General features: G+C 38.8%; 1 protein-coding gene across 5 annotated transcripts in view; it reads left to right on the top strand.

Moving 5' to 3' along the window:
- Positions 1-17,218, top strand: part of MYRIP (myosin VIIA and Rab interacting protein) — a 236,258-nt gene that overhangs the window by 178,853 nt on the left and 40,187 nt on the right. For all 5 annotated transcript variants that reach the window (XM_087713000.1, XM_087712998.1, XM_087712997.1 and 2 more), the window contains 4 exons: positions 2,018-2,170; positions 5,398-5,575; positions 9,452-10,086; positions 12,203-12,439. In XM_087713000.1, the coding sequence (XP_087569126.1) occupies positions 2,018-2,170; positions 5,398-5,575; positions 9,452-10,086; positions 12,203-12,439 (1,203 nt within the window). The remainder of the gene's footprint in view (positions 1-2,017; positions 2,171-5,397; positions 5,576-9,451; positions 10,087-12,202; positions 12,440-17,218) is intronic.

The raw sequence follows: 17,218 nt of genomic DNA, 5'->3' as shown, positions 1-17,218 counted from the left end.
GCCCTCCTGTCACACACCGGTTCCCCTCCTGGGATCTGCCCAAGGTCCTCGACTTTCTTACGGAGCCGCCCTTTGAACCCCTCAGGTCAGCAACTTTGCATCACCTTACTCTCAAAAACTGCCTTTCTGGTGGCCATAACATCAGCATGGAGGGTGTCAGAACTGGCGGCTCTTTCCATCCGGGCTGACTTGTGCGTCTTCCACCCAGACCGTGTGGTCCTTCGCATCAACCCCACCTTTGTTCCAAAAGTGAATTCAGCATTCCATCGCTCTCTGGATCTCACCCTCCCAAATTTTTGCCTGGCTCCATCTCACAGTCTGGAGCGCAAATGGCACAAGCTAGATGTCAGGCGTGTTCTTAAGACCTACATCACCAAGACGGCTGTCTTCAGACACAGCAAAGCCCTCTTCTAGTCTTTCCAACCTACCAACAAGGGTCTAAAAGCCTCTCCTTCCATGATTGGTTGATGGACCATGATGGATCAGGTCTGCCATTGCTCAAACTTACATCACGCATCATCTCCCTCCTCCATCCAACATTATGGCTCATTTCACACGCAGTGCAGCCACGTCAGCGGCGTGGGCGCGGCAGGCCTCTGTGGAGGAGATCTGTAAGGCAGCGACCCCTAATTCCTTTATAAGACATTACAAGGTAAATTGATATGCATCTGTGGATGCTGCTTTCGGATGGTGAGTGCTCCAGCAAGTCCTTCCGTCCTCTAGCTCCTAGGCCAGTCTCATGCCCTCCCCGGGACACACCAGCTTTGGTTTGTCCCATGCATGACCGCTGTCTCCACCAACTTAGGAGAATGGGGCGTTGGTTCTTACCTGATATGCCCCTTCTTTGGGCAGGTGGAGACAGCAGTCATCCCTATCCTTGGAATTCTGGCCTACCTCGCAGGGGTGTTCTAGGAGCATGTTGTGTTGAATCTGGAGAGAAAGCTATTGTTCACGCACAGCAGTCTACTAATCTCCTTCGTCAAGAAAAACGGGAGCATGCTCCTGAGAGGCGATGACATCACTTTGGCAGACTTAGTTCTATTGGTTACTGACTGAGTTAACCCATGCATGACCGCTGCCTCCACCTGCCCAGAGAAGGGGTGTATCAGGTAACAACCAACGTCCCATTTTATAATGTACTGTATATACTCGAGTATAAGCCTAGTTTTTCAGCCCACTTTTTGGGCTGAAAAAAGCCGCCTCGGCTTATACTCGAGTCAGTGAAAAATTTGCCCGAAATGGAGGAGAAAAAGGGGCGGGGCCATGCCGCTGGGTGACACTCGTGAATGGCCCAGTGCCCCTGTGAGTTTCCCCTCCCTCTGTGTCAGTTTGCCACGCAGCGCGCACCGCACCATCCCCCCTCCTCACATTCTAATGTAATGCAGGGCTGTCTTACGATTCCCCTTCCTCCCCCTCCTGCCGCTCTGCAACGATGTCCCACCTCCTCCTTGTTATGGCAAGCAGCCACATAGCGATGTCCCACCTCCTCTGGTACAGTGATCCAATGATAGGAATCACTGTGCCGTGTGTCATAGGAGGCGGGACATCGCTCCCGCGGCTGCACGGGACATCATCATCACAGCGGGACATCAGCATCATGAGGTGAGTGAAGTATTTCATTGAATACACCGCTAGTTTACTGTTTTTCTATGAAATAAATATTCAAAAACATTATTGGTATCTATTTTTATTTTTGAAATTTACCGGTAGCTGCTGCATTTCCCACCCTAGGCTTATACTCGAGTCAATAACTTTTCCAGTTTTTTGTGGTAAAATTAGGTGCCTCGGCTTATATTCGGGTCGGCCTATACTCGAGTATATACGGTACTTTTTGGATGTAGATTTAGATGGTGGTGATAAAAAGCTTTCAAAAACTAGAGCAAAAATTAAAAAGACAACTTTAAGATACTGTACATGTTTCACATCTTAATGGAACCATTCTAAATTACTAGTAATGATTTATTATGAAATATATATTTATTAGTATACATATAGTTTCATTTTCAACTTTCTACAGATTATAAGGAAGCCGATAGTCAAAACTGAGCAAGTGGAACCTGGCTTTGAAAGGTCACAGTTCATGAGCAACAGAAATGTGACATCTGCTTTGTCCTCAAAACAGAACATGCTGACTTTTCAAAGGAGCCATAGGAAGTCATATGCATTATGGGTAAGCTACTAAATTTGAAAATACCTCTTTCAAATGCTTTTTGCAGTCTGTCTTCTTCTCAGAAATCTTTGCAACTGTGTGGATTCTGTCTTCACAATCACATAAGTATTAGGCAATACAGGTAGTCCTTTACTTAGAACCATAATTGTTTGTTAAGTGAGTATTAATATATATTGTTAAATGTGCTGTGAATTTTGCCCCATTTTTCTTGCCACATTTGTTAAGTGAATCATTTGTGTCAAGTGTTAAATTAGTAACCCAATGTTAAGTGAATCTATCTTTCCCATTGACTTTGCTTGTCAAAAGGTTTGCAAAATATGGTCACATGACTCCAGGACCCAGGAACGTCATAACTATGTTTCAGTTGTCAAGCATCTGAATGTACATCACGTGACCATAGGGATGCTGCAATGGTCATAAGTGTGAAATGGTCATAAGTCACTTTTTTCAGTGCTGTTGTCATTTGAATGGTCACTAAATGAACTGTAGTAAGTCGAGGACTACCTGTAAAGGAAATCTATCAGAAATTTGGATGGATGATGGATCTGAATATAAAGTTTTTAGAACAACATTCCAAATCCCTGATCAGTTTTGTATTTGCCTTCCTTAATGGGCTGTGCGAAACGCTAACTTTAATTTTTTATGCTTGCTTTATTCCTTTTATCTGCCAAACCATCTTATTTTTTCTCATGTTCTTAGTTTTAAATTTACTGTCCCATGTTTGGCCCAGGTAGCATACAAATGAGTAAGAATTATAATTTTGTTCTGTTGCCACCTGCTGACTTAGTTTGCCATTGGCACCAGCAATTTAAAGAAAAAAAACACAAGAAAGAAGAATTTATGGATAAATAAAACTGTAGCTTTTTGTTTAATTTGGCAGATTAAAAAAATGTTTGCTGAAGATGTAAATAATCAATCTTTCATTTAAAATAAGTTAAATATTTTATAATGCACCTGCAATAAATACATCCTTCATTATCCTGGTAGTTTTTCTAAATACTAGTTCTAATTTGTCATCATCCTTTTGAACTGGACAGTGTACTCCAAATTAGATTTGATTAATAAAGAGTGGAATGAAATCATTATTTCCCATGATCTCCCATGATAAATTGAAAGACAAAAAAGAAATTGAAAGACAAAAAAGAAATTGAAAGACAAAAAAGAAATTGAAAGACAAAAAAGAAATTGAAAGACAAAAAAGAAATTGAAAGACAAAAAAGAAATTGAAAGACAAAAAAAAATTGAAAGACAAAAAAGATAAGTATAAAAAGTGGAAAGAGGGGAACATAACTAAGGCAGAATATCAGCAAATAGCCCGAGCCTGTAAAGATGAAGTGAGGAAAGCTAAGGTTCACAATGAAGACAGGCGTGCCACAAAAGTAAAAAATAACAAAAACAGCTTCTTCTAACATGTTAAAAACAAGAAAAAGGTTAAGGAAACAATTGGTCCATTGCTGGGAGAAAGTGGCAAGGAACTCTCCTTTTCTTCAGGAGAAAGTGAAACTGACTCAGATGATGGCCACTTGGTAAGTCCCCGGTTGGGCCCCATGACCATCCCAGTAGAATTAAAAGTACCCTCAACTGGAGCCCAGTGGAAGATACTGATCCTTTTAGACTCTGGATGCACCCAATGTGTAATCAGCCCGGAGGTGGTGGAGAAAATGGGTTTAAGACTGAGAACTTTGAAAGTACCCATTGTCTTTTGCCAGTTGGATGGATCAGTGGCTGGGAGGTGGGGGGGCATTTTGTAACCAAACCAGTGAAAATGTGGATGGGGGACCAACAATCCTTGAGTTTCATCGTGGCACCAGGGATGGAATGGCCCCTTATACTGGGATTACCTTGGCTGCGGAAATAGAATCCTCATGTGAACTGGCGGAAAGGGTGATTACGCATCCATTTGGCTAAGCTGATTGAAGGGGTGGGAAAGCCAGATCTCCCTGAAGCAATGAAAGAGTTACTGATGAGTGCTCTAGAGATTCAACAGCAAGAGACAGATGTGACAGCAAATGAAAGAATTAGACTAAATATGAGTGATGTGAGGGGATACAAAATCCCAAGGGAGAAACATGGGAGATTTGTCCAAAGTTAATAAGAGTTGAAATACTAAAAAGGGCAAGAGATGATAGATAGATACACAATACCTTTCAATATGGGAATTGCTTTATTAGGGGTTAGAAAAAAAGAGGTAGGAAGTAGAAATTGGGAAAATATTACTATGTAAACTGCTACTTAATATAATACATTATAATTACAATGTATACGTAAATGCTAGAAGTTGAAAGATTATTATTATGTATACCTAAACAGTATTATCATTGTTATTAGTATCGTGTATAAAGTAAATTGAACCAAACAATATACTCATATATGTTAAAGAAAAAAAATCATAAATAAAATTATATATAAAAAAATCTTGGCAACTGGTTCATACTTATGACTGTTGTAGTGTCCTGGGGTCACAAGATTACTTTTTGCAACCTTTTGACAAACTTAGTGATTGGGAAGCCAGATTCACTTAACAACTGTGTCAAGAAATGTGGTAAATGGGGTAAAACTCACTTAACAACAAAATTTTTGGCTCAATTGTGGTCATAAGTTGAGGACTACCTCAAATTTGAAAAATTGTGAAAGTATCATTCTTCAAATGTGTCTTTATGGGTCAGTGGTAGATATTCTTTGTGTGATTTATGTTGTAATATTTTCTTGGGTGGTTCTGCTGTAATGTTTTAAGCTTTTTTAAAATTTTAATTATTATAAAATGATTGGTAATGTTTTAAGTTTGTGTTATGGATATTTTATAATTGCATTATTGTGTCTATGCATGAGAGAATTCCATAGTATATTACAATATATATAATTCATAATTAAATGCATTAAAGTAATGTTGGAATGTTATTCTGTTAATTAATATTCCCAATATTTATTTGTTTTTAAAAATATAATTCTACTTTCAGGAAGGCTTTCAGAATAGCTTAACATATAATCAGTAAAAAAAAAAAAAGGCCGGTCTCCTTTCCTATTGATCATTTAAAAGATATAACTTCAACAGGGAAAAAGAATATATATAAGGGGAAAGCAGTCACTGATTATGGTAATAGGCTAAGGAGAAAACAGTCTATATCATTAGCTGATGGATATATCTTGCTTTCCATTTTTTGTGCAATTTGAGAAAATGGTTCCTGTCCAAGCTTGCATTTCCTAAAGTTACACATTTTTATATACAGAGATCCCAGTCTGCATTTTCACTGACTAATGAAGCTACAGCCCAAGACCCAATTCTCACATCATCAGTGTTTGAATCTACCTTGAGAGAACCAAAAGGCCAAATCAAGAAACAAAAGCACAGGCTGTCTACATTTCCCAGTTGGAAGAGTGTGGACCAATTAAATGAACCAAATAAAGGTCTGTAATGCTTGTGTGATATTTCTTGGTTCTGCAAAGAAGAAATAGCTATTTTTCATGTTCTTTTAGAATGGAGGAAAGAAGAAGGAATCAGGCAGATCAACAATCTGCAGACTGAGAATGGTCACTGCTTTGTCATTTTCTTTTTAAAATAGCTATTAAATTTTGAAAACAATGAACAGCATTTCTGTAAAATATTCCAAAGTATTTTTGGAGTATAAGACGCACCTTAATTTTGGGGGAGGAAAATAGGATAGGAAAAAATAGTTTCTGCCTGTGCCTTCCAGCATCCATCAGTATTAATCTGGCTAGCATCCTTGCAGCAAACAGCAAATGACCTGGTCAGCTTCAGCACGTTATTGCAGCCTGATTCAGCAAGAGCAGCTGATTGGTGGATGGAATATCACCAATCAGCTGTTCCAGGCTGCAGGGATTGCCACAGACCATTGCCGCCTCTGTGCCTCACATTTTTGGGTGGTTTTAGGTGGTGGGGATCCTCACTTCCACATGGATTTTGATAAGGAGCAGCACAGATCTTTTTGTCCATTTAAATCAAACCCTATCACCCTATGCGCATTTAACTGGAGTGGGTGGGGTAGGGTGTTTGTGATTTTCATGGGGGAAAGAAGAGGGACTTGGCATTGAAGTCTCCGCTCCCAAGACGCCTCCGTCTTCCTACCTTTAGCTATAGGCATTGAAAGTCTGGCTTTCTCACAGCAAGGCCCGATAGAGACGCAGCACTTCAGTTCTTCTGGACACTGTCATCTCATAAACACGCTGCCCTGTACCTTTGCTGGCTTGGTCAGAGCCTGATTCCCAAAGTGGCCCGGTGAAGCACAGAGGTTGGGATTTGGTTGGTGAAGCGGGCACTGCACAGGAGGCATAGGGCAAGGCGCCTCGCTGCTCTGCCTACCCCTTCTTCAGACGACCCAGGTGGAGGGCAGTCAGCTTCTGCTCCTGACCCAGGAGACAGATCTGGCCAGGAAGAAAGAGAAGGTAAGTCTGCAGAGAAGGAGGAGAAGGGTTCATGGCTCTGCATGGCTCTGCAATGTGCATCGGGAGAGGAAAGCATTTTTGGGTGGCAGCTCCAATCGCACAAGTTTTTGGAATCAGGGAAGGAATTGCGGTGCTGCCGCCCAAAAATGCTTTCCTCCCTGATTCCAAAAACGGGGCATGTGGAAGCCAAAAAAGTGCATTGCATTTCAGGCAGAGGGCAGTTCCAGTGCATGCTGCCACTTGAAAACACCTTCTGGCCAGATCTGCTGCCTAAAACACCATGCACTTTTATGGCCTCCGAACAGCCCATTTTAAGAGGAAAGTGTTTTCAGGCAGCAGCATCACAATCCCTTCCCTGATTTCAAAAATAGGGTGTGTGGCCAGCATTGCAACCCAAAAATGCTTTCCTCCCCCAATGCACATTACAGAGCCGTGCACCCTCCTTCTCCGCAGACTTACCTCCCCTTTCTTCCTGGCCAGATCCATCTCCTGGGCCAGGAGCAGAAGCTGACTGCCCTCCCCCTGGGTCATATGGAGAAGGGGTAGGCAGAGCGGCGAGCCTCCTTGCTTTAGGCCTCCTGTGCAGTGCCCACTTTGCCAACTGAGTATAAGATGCACCCAGATTTTCACCCTCTTTTTTGCGGGGGAAAGGTTCGTCTTATATTCCAAAAAATACAGTACATTTGGAATATTCAGAACCTATCTGCTGAGCCATTGGAATATGTTTTCTGTTAGTAACTCATTAACAATTAATAACTTCGTATTATTTATAACCTGTCATGAAATTTGCAAACAAAAAGGCCTGGTTCTAATGTAAAGCTGTGGTCATTCTTTTCACAAAATGTATTATTGCTGCCAGAATTATGGTAAGCCTTGCATTGCTCTTGGCAAGGCCTCAGTAACTAGATCCTCTGCAGTATCCATTGACAGAAATACATCCTTCTGTAGATATTATACCAAAAGTTGTTTCTAGATTAGTTAATCCTCTTCCTGGATGCAGGAAGTTATATCTGTTTTATTTTTATTGTTCAGCTATTATTTCTGTGCCTTTTACTCCTGAAATCTTAGAACATATTTGTGAGTGATAAATGGACCTTTAGTGTATGTGGTTGATGCATGTGCAAACTTAACTTGTTAAGTTGAAATAATTTATATTAAAAAATTGTCTTGGAAAAATATTTTAAAAGTTTGGCATGAACAATTGACCTGAGGCATTTTTCAATGCCTTTAAATTAAGCAACTATTCTTGAGGATAAATAGACTATGACTGTTTTATTAAATTTATTACCAAAGCTGAAATCCCAAAATATATTTTAGTCACATTTAATGGCATTTGATTGTTTAAACTCTAGAAAAAATGCTTTCAAAAAGCAATTGCAGTTATATCTATTTCATTTATAATTAGATGCTGTTTAGAAAAGTGTTTTGAATCCTAGAAATATACTAAATAGTAGGGAATCAGTGCTTTCACAAACTCAAAAATAAAATGGCTTTGTGTAATTAAATATACATACCTGTAAGCCCAGAATTACAGGTCAGCAGCCATGCCAGTTCTTAGTGGAACATCATATGACAAATCCAATTTTATGACATTTATAATATGTGACAGTCATTAAGTGAATATTGTGATCATAAGGCAAATGCCACAATCATTAATTGAAAGCTGTGGTCATTAGGTGCACCTATTGCACACAATGGGCATTTTTTCCCAGAAAGTAAATGCCAGTTTCCAACGTGGTGAATTGTGGTCACATGATAATGGAATGCTGCAAAAGGCTCTAAATATAGGCTGGGTTGCTCAGCACCCAAAATGCATTATGTGACCATGGGGATAGGGCAGGTATCAAATTTTGAGTCTAGTCGTGGGTATCTTTTTGGGGGTGTATCATAACTTTAAATACTCATTAAGTGAGCTATCATCAATTGAGACCTATCCATAGAAGCCTACTTAAGATTCTATATATAAACATTATAACTTTAATTTTCAAGAATTTTAAATTTTTGCTTCTTTGCATTTAATATCAAGTATAGCATCCTAGTCTCCAAAATTCTTACATTGATTCAGTCATGCATAATATAAACCAATTACAATAAATGGAACAGTTTGTGAAAGATGACATTAATATCAACTGATTTCTCTACATATGACTAAGTTTGTATTCAAATCAGTTACTTTCTTCTACATTATTTGTGAAATTCCAAGTTATTAATTCTGCTAATGAAAGGACACTAGATGATATGACAATAAATAGATCAATAACAAGATTCTTGCTCAATCCAAGAAAGAGAGTCCTTTACTAGAAATAATTGGTGGCTGTTAACTTGTCTGGATTAATAACAAACAATAAGATGTTCCCATCTTTGCATTGAATTGCCATGTAGTGCCAAATTGTTAGAATTTATCATGGTCAGCAGTACTAGTTGCAAGGAAAATACTAACATGTTTAGAAACATTTAGGTTTTCAGGAATTCTAAAATACACATTGCAACCACTCTTGGGTTTTAAAGAAATTCTTAATAATATTAATAAATAACAATGTATTTATTATGCTTTTCATCTATCCAATACTATGTGTGGGTTGCAAAACTAAATGTTCATTGTTTTGTAAACCTTTAAAATATTTATTAAAACTCTGGCTCCATTTCAAATTCATCAGATCAAATTGTGATTAATCATCTTCACAGTACTTTATCATAATATGTGTCATATTTCATATTTATCATAATTCATATGAACTTTATTATTCTCTTGAAATTTATAAGATATAAAACAACCAAAATTTTACTTTTTGTACTAATTGAAAAAATAGCTAATTAAGAATGCATTCAGATCAATAAAATTCAATAATAATACTGGAGTTTCTTTTTATATTCCCTTAGATTTTCCTCCTGTTTTGCAAAGTACAGATGGAAATTGGGTAGCCTTGAAAAATACCATTTTGCCTTGTCCTCGATTGCTTGCTAAACCTAAGAGCCAAGTGTTCAAAGCTTTGGAGGAAGAATCCAATGTTGTATCTGCTTATGATGAGATGGGCTCAGATAGCGAAGATAATGGTGACTGGAATGTGACTTTGAACAAGCTACAGCAGAGGCCTCAGGAGCTTTCAAATTACGTTGAAGCTCAGCACAATGCTGAATGGAGTTATGGCAATGAATTATACCAGTCTATGACTTCTCTGTCATCTAAGGGGTTTACCATTGAGACAGAATACTGTGATTCAGAAATATCACCTGTCGATCCTTTAAGGAAGACTATAGCATCTAGCCTCTTAGGAATGAATAAAGAAATTTGTAACAATAAATACAGAGAGGAAAAAGCAGAGATGAATGAAGAATTGGATGTGAATTTTAATCCACAGGTTATCAGTTTAAACTGTTCAGATGGTAGTGAAAATGAAATCTATCATGACTTTGAAAAGACATCAAGAACATGGGGGAAAAGTAATGTTCTCTCTGAAGATTTATGCAAAAGCAAAAATTACACAAAACTACATAACAACTTGGGTACATATCAGGTAAGCAAAGTTTGGTGATTATAGTTTATAGCTTGCCACAAAAAAGGAGGAGGGAGTGGTGAAATCTTTGCTGTATTACATAGACACGGTAACCTAAGCATAGCCAGTCATGGAAAGCTCTACTAATTATCATTGTTAACCCTATGAATACATATATGTTGCTAATGACCATGGGCATTGAATAAACTGATCTAATCTGACATTTTGTCACTGAATAGGAATTGGTACTATGTATTACACAAGCTTCAAGTAATTATGGTCATGATTTTTCTGAATTCCCATTCAGTTGTTTTTCTGCTAAAATTATTTGTTGTGATCCTGTCATAAATTCACATATCCAGATTGCATTGCTACATTATGAAACCAACTTTGGGGAAAAAATATTTTTCTGGAATGTGATAGCCAAAATTACATGGAAGTAAAAAAGGCCACTTATATAGATGACTATATAGCAATAGCACTTAGACTTATATACCACTTCACAGTGCTCTACAGCCCTCTCTAAGCAGATTACAGAATCAGCATCTTGCCCCCAAACAATCTGGGTCCTCATTTTACTGACCTCGGAAGAATGGAAAGTTGAATCAATCTTGAGTCGGTGAGATTCAAACTTCCAAACTTCTGGCAGCAGGCAGTATATAGTATTTGCACAACTTTTTAAAAAATGATCAGCCACGTGTCAGTCTATCATGTTGCTTCTCATGTCTCAATTACATTTCAGTGCAAATCCAGGAAACTGTAGGAAACTGCACTTGCAGACTTTTTTCTGTAGATCATGAACTGAAGGAGAGGTTTACCATTGCCTTCTCCCAAGCATATTAATCATTGCCTTTGCTATTGTTATGAAAATTATCATCCATTTCCAGCATCTTCCTGTACAGAATATTTGTAGCTCAGGGTTATAAAAAAAGAAAAGTCTTGTGTAAATAGATTAATTTTTCCCTGGCAAAATTTACTTCATTTTTTCTCTCTGATTTTATCATTATTTATTTTTCTTTTATTTATATCCTGCCAATAGAAAAAAAAGCTTAATTTCCTGTTCAATTTACTGCATACTTATGTTACTTCTCAGCAGTGAGAATTAAAAATGTTTCCTGTCCCAGTTTTATAATCTGAAAACCATACATGCAACATAGTATATAACTAAATATATAGTATAGATAATCTTCCACTCATGATCATTCAAATTTAAGATGGTGTTGAATGAAAGGACTTAGGACCGCTGCCCAGAGTTCATGTAATGAAAATTTAGGTACTTGGCACTGTGCTCACCCTTACAACAGTGGGAATGCTGCATCTCTCCCTCACACTGTGGGCTGGGAACCTTAACCAGCTAGGTCCACCGATACACGGAAACTTGTCACCAGTTGAAGGCCTTGACTGACTAAACTCATCAGCACACGGGCCTCCTTCCTCCCCCTTTACTCCCAAGTGGCCTGGTCTTCTCTCTCTCTCCCCCCACCCAAATTCTTGGAAGGTCTCAAGTGGCTAGATCCACTTGTCCGTGAAAACCTGACATGTGCCAGAAGGTTTCAGCCAGCTACACCCAGTGGTGTGAGGGCCTCCTACATTCCTACAATCGCTCCTGAAAAGCCTGACTTATCTTTCTCCTTTACCACCAACCCAAGGTTGGGTCTTTTACCTCCCCACTCCCCACCCCAATGGCCTTCTCTTTGCCCATCATGACTAGGTCCACTTATCATTCCTTTTCTCTGCAGTTGCTACAGGCATGCCAATCCAATGTCAGCTAGAAACATAGTGAAGGCTAGAAAAGCAACCTTTCTCAAGGCTGATGAAGTAGAGAAGTCAGCCAAAGAAATAATCTGATTGTAATAAAAATCCTAATAAAATGTTCATGTTCTGTCCTGATGACTTGAATGTGAAAGATATCATAATGATCTTAAAAATTAAATTGCAAAATCAAAACTAGAGCTGAAATTATTTAATGCTTAGAAAATTGAATGCATGCTATTTGATATTGAAAGTTATTTTTCCTTATATATTTATTATGTTCTTATGTCATAAATAGTTCTTTATAAATGTGCCACAAATTTCACTGTTTTCTTTTTGAGATATAGTAATTTAATTATTTGCTTTTTGTTTTTAATTATTTAAGGTATTTGATGATTTATCAAAATTTGACATCAGCTGTGTCGATCAACATCAACAAAGTAAAGTACTCTCTGTGGAAGCAAGGTTGAAGGCAAGGTTATCTGAATTATCAATAAAAATGAAAAAGAGTAGAGAAACTTCAGAGGAAGAGACATCAGAGTCAAGAACAGCAAATGAGAACCAGAAATCTGGCTTAGCTTTAGAAAGCAATAGCAAATGTCTCCAAGAAGAATTTAAAAAGGTAGTTAATATTTTTTGTCTGTATAGTTAGCAAATAGCATGAGTCATTTTCTATCTTATTTCTTGAGGAATTGAAATGTGGGAAGTAGAAGCCTGGGAAGGAAAAACTGCTGTCTTTCCCATCTGTAAAATCCTTGAACAACCAGAACATGGTACACACAATATTTAGCTATGTTACTCACAAATTGCAACAATCTAATGTGAAATTATTGAGAAACCAAATAGTTGCTACAGGAACTATGTGTGGCCATAGTGTGACTTCAGTCATCTCCTATCCCTGCTTTCTATTCCCACACTTTGTGCTGTTGCTGCTGTAGGGATCCTATAACTTTTAAAAATCATTCTTCCAAAATCTCTTTAATTAGGCCAGATAATCCTGTTTCTGCAGACAGCATTTTGTTATGCATGTAGAATTCACTTCAAAATTGAACATGAGAAATGTAGAAGATTCCATCTTTTGCTTAGCATTTACTTGGCATAAAATGAAATTTCATATAAATAATAACATTCCAAAAGTTACCTGGAGTTCATATTTCTGTAGAAAGTATACCAAGTATATCAAGTATATCAACTTGTCTTTTTTAAAGAGTATAGACTAATTTCCAGCTACATACACAAATTTCACTTGCTTCTTTCCCTTAATTAGTCACTTCCATCTAGCACTGTCTTTTCTTAGATCATCTCAATAAAGAACCATTACCCAGAATGTTACAAAGGTGCTTTTTCAAAAGGCAACTTGAGTATGTTTTTTCCTTGAGGAAAACGAAGTTTTGTTTTTCATCCAAGAAACTTCCATCAGTTCTGATTGGATAGTGTGGAGCAGATGGGGGGATTAGTTCTGACAGGAGGGGTGGGAATGGAGCAATCATATTTTTTTGCAGTCATCTGGTTGTTAGTACTCTCACTGAGAGACTTTGAAGCCACTTGGGAGTTTATCTGTGCCGTCAGGGTCACCTGAATTAGAATGCAAATGAGTATGGAATCTTCTTGGATCTGCTGAAAGGACTGTGATGTAGACAGGAGATAGATGGTATCATATTCTTCCCCCTCTGTTGAAGAAAGGCTGTTCAATTGTAACTGTAAATTGTGGCCTCTTTTACCTCTCTTTCAAACTCATGGTCCACTCTATCCAGAATGTGGATTTGCTGTTTCAAAAGAGTGACATTTGTCTTTCAAATGCATATGGACTACTGAATCTTGTTCTGATGAGTTTGAACTCCTGTGTTGTGTCGATGGTGCTGTGAATTGGTTGTTTTGTTTTTCCAACAAAACAAAACAAATTATCTGCAATTTCCTCATAATTAATAATAATATTAATTACCATATTTTTCAGTGTATAAGATGCACTGGAGTATAAAATGCACCAAGATTTTGAAGAGGCAATTTTTTAAAAAAAGTTTTTGCATTCTGCAAACCTCCCCAAAATGCAAAAATGGGCCCTTTTTTTCAAAAAGGGCATGAATAGCTCTTAAGAAGCTTGTAGAGTGTTCCTGGGGGCTGGGGAGCCTCCAAAACGAGCAAAAAGCCTGTTTTTTTGTGAAAACGGCCCTGTTTTTCGTAAAAAGAAAGGGGGGCATGGATAGCCTAAGGGAGGCTTATAGAGTGCTCCTGGGGGCTGGGGGAGCAAAATTGAGCAAAAGAAAAGCCATTTTTTGCTCATTTATGCCCTCCCCAGCCCCCAGGAGATCTCTGAAAGACTCCATAAGGCAATGCATGGCCATTTTGGTGAAGGGGCGGGATTTTGGCAGGCAAAAATTGCTGTATTCAGTGTATAAGATGCACCCAGATTTTCAGCCTCTTTTTTGAGGGAAAAAGGTGCATCTTATACTCCGAAAAATGCAACAACAACAACAAAAATAATAATAATGGATTAACGAGTGTTCCATTGGATGCTATGGCTCCTGGGCATTCTGCACAAAATGAGCTACAGCGAAAAAGTGAAAAATCTGGACTAGGGAAGAAAACATCTCTATTATCAAAGCTTACTATCAGTCTGAGCCAGCAAAACGTGGATTTCAAAAACGAATGTATCAGATTTGGAAGGTGAACCACATGGATTGTGATATCAGTGAACAAAAGCTAATGGACCAACGACGTGTAATTCTAAGGCACAAATTATTCACTACAGCAGAATTAATAGGAATCGAAGAGAAAGCAACTAATCATCTGAGTATACCAACAAAGAAGAGTAACATCAAGAATGATTTGCAGATTCAAAAGCAAACTGAGGAAGAAAGGGAGGAAAAAGATGCTGAAATGGATGAGGATAAAGAACAAGGAAACACTAAAGAACAAACACCAATAGGTATTGCTCAATTAGCTGAGAAAATAAAGCATCAAATGGAAGATGCCAAAAGAACATGTTTGCCAAAGCTGAACCAAGTGAACTGGAAAGAATTGAGAAAGGTACTAAAAAAGGTCAATAAGGCTGTGCAAACCATTCAAACCACTACATTAACTGAAACAAACCAGCTGAAATATGCAGCAGCCTTCAAAAGAACCAAAGAGGCAAGAAGAGGAAGCCTAAGTGGAAAATTCAGTTGGAATTGAAGATCAAAAAGTTTCGTGAAGACTTGAGCAACTTGAAGAACCTAAGGCCGAGGTGAAGCAGTGGTTAAAGTGCAGTACTGCAGGCTACTTCAGCTGACTGCTAACTGCAGTTCGGCGGTTCTAATCTCACCGGCTCAAGGTTGACTCAGCCTTCCATCCTTTCGAAGGTGGGTAAAATGAGGACCCAGACTGTGGGAGCGATATGCTGACTCTGTAAATAGCTTAGAGAGGGCTGAAAGCCTTATGAAGTGGTATATAAGTCGAACTGCTATTGCTATTGCTAAGGCAAGGTCAGCTAAAGAACAAGCAGGTCAAAAGTAGCCTGGAAGTAAGATACGATTTAGAGAATAAGAAGATTGCAGTAGTAATTGAAGATCTGAAGCAGAGGGTTGTTGCCATTACTGAAAAGATTAAAAAGTATGAAAACCGAGTAACTCAGTTCAAGGAAAACTCACAGTTCAGAGCAAATCAGCACCAGTTTTATAAAAGCTTAGAAAGTGGAGATGGAGTAACAACAAATAAAAAGCCTGATAAAGAGAAAGCTCTGAAATTCTGGAAGAATTTGTGGGAAAACAACAAGAACCACAACAGAAATGCAAAATGGATCAAACAGATTGAAGATTCTATTAAAGTGCATAAAATGAAAGATGTGAAGATAAGAAAAGAAATGGTGCAAAGAAAAGTGAAGAACTGGAGTACACCTGGACCATATGAGTTACATGGCTTCTGGTTAAAGGCATTTACAAGTGTGCACAAAAGATTGGCAGCCCAAATGAACCACATCTTAAAAACACCTGAAAAGGATGAATGGATGACAACTGGATGACAAGGGCATTTTTGATCCAAAAAGATTAAGAAAAAGGAAAGGACCCTGGAAACTATAGGCCAATTACTTGTTTGCCAACAACATACAAGTTCCTTACTGGTAACATTGCAAACCAAATTTATGGATACTTGGAAAGAAATAACTTGCTTCCTGTAGAACAGAAAGGATGCTGCAAAAATTCAAGAGGAACAAAGGACCAACTGCTGATTTACAAGCTAATCCTAAATAATTCAAAGAAAAGACAAACCAACCTGTTCATGGCGTGGATAGACTATAAGAAAGCATTTGACTTCCGGTCTGGCGTCACGCTGGAACGGGCTGCTGACAGATTCTCTGTTCGGTTCGCCCGGTCTTTCCACGAGCGTGGCCGTAATAGGCAAGGTCCCTTCGAGGTGCAAGGACCTTTGGAGAGGGGAAACTTCTGTGCAGTGGAGGGTGAAAGGCGATCTCCCCCCACGAAGCAAGAGGCTCCCTCAGAGTTCGTGCCAAAGAGGTCGGCTGATTAATGGCCGACCAGAAGACGTGACTGCCAGCCACTAATAAGGAAGGGAGAGACAGCAGCAGGGAACATAGCGGATCGAATGACGGTAATCACAAGATCTGACTTAAAAGCCTAAATCTAAAAGATAAACAACTTAACTGCAATAAATACAGATACGTGTGTGGGCGCATTTATCTGAAGCGGCTATTAAATACAAACAGAAAACTTTTGTGAAAGCTGATTGACGTAGTGGATAGAGGAAGACTGAGGCTTTGGACTATTTAAATTTGAGGATTAATAGAGGACGAGACGGAGGAGAGAAAGGCAGTCAGCTGGATTTGCCTGCCTGGGAAAGAGGGAAGAAGCTTAATCACAAGGGTTTGAACCAACTTTAAATCACGTGGTGTCATATTACAGCCAGAGACAGCAGAAGGAAAACACTACACTGACAACAGGAAGAGATTGATGGGTGAGTTCTAAATACTTCCTGGCCTCTCCTGCACCCTGTCGTATCACGCTGAAACGTTTCTCTTCCTGACTCTCCCAGATACTATAGAATTAGCTGAGCCTATATTTCACAGCCCTGCTCCAGCTTAATTACCTTGTATGTACCCCGGGCTCTGTATAACTACTCAAACAGCATTCAGAAGGCACTAGACTTACACCTTAAAGGGGAAGAGCTGAATCAAAGCAAATGGCAACAAAAACAGTAACTTTAATTAAAGGGAGTAAAAAGCAAACTCCCCTATCTACCCCGGTGAGGGAAAAGTCCCCTGAGGGCAGGCAAGCGGGAGATAAGGCAGCCCCAACCCTACAAGACCAGGTGGTAACAATGGACTCCCTACAAGAGGCAATATTGAAGATGGGTGAAAGTGTCACCAAAGGCCTGGAGGGAGTAAAGAATGAAATGCATGAAGTAAGAA

Source organism: Thamnophis sirtalis, unplaced genomic scaffold (assembly GCF_051295495.1).
Source record: "Thamnophis sirtalis isolate CommonGarterSnake01/CBP01778 unplaced genomic scaffold, rThaSir2_p1.2 scaffold_4, whole genome shotgun sequence".
NCBI lineage: Eukaryota > Metazoa > Chordata > Lepidosauria > Squamata > Natricidae > Thamnophis > Thamnophis sirtalis.
The sequence above is the reverse complement of the archived record's forward strand: the minus strand, read 5'-3'. Positions and strand labels throughout refer to the sequence as shown.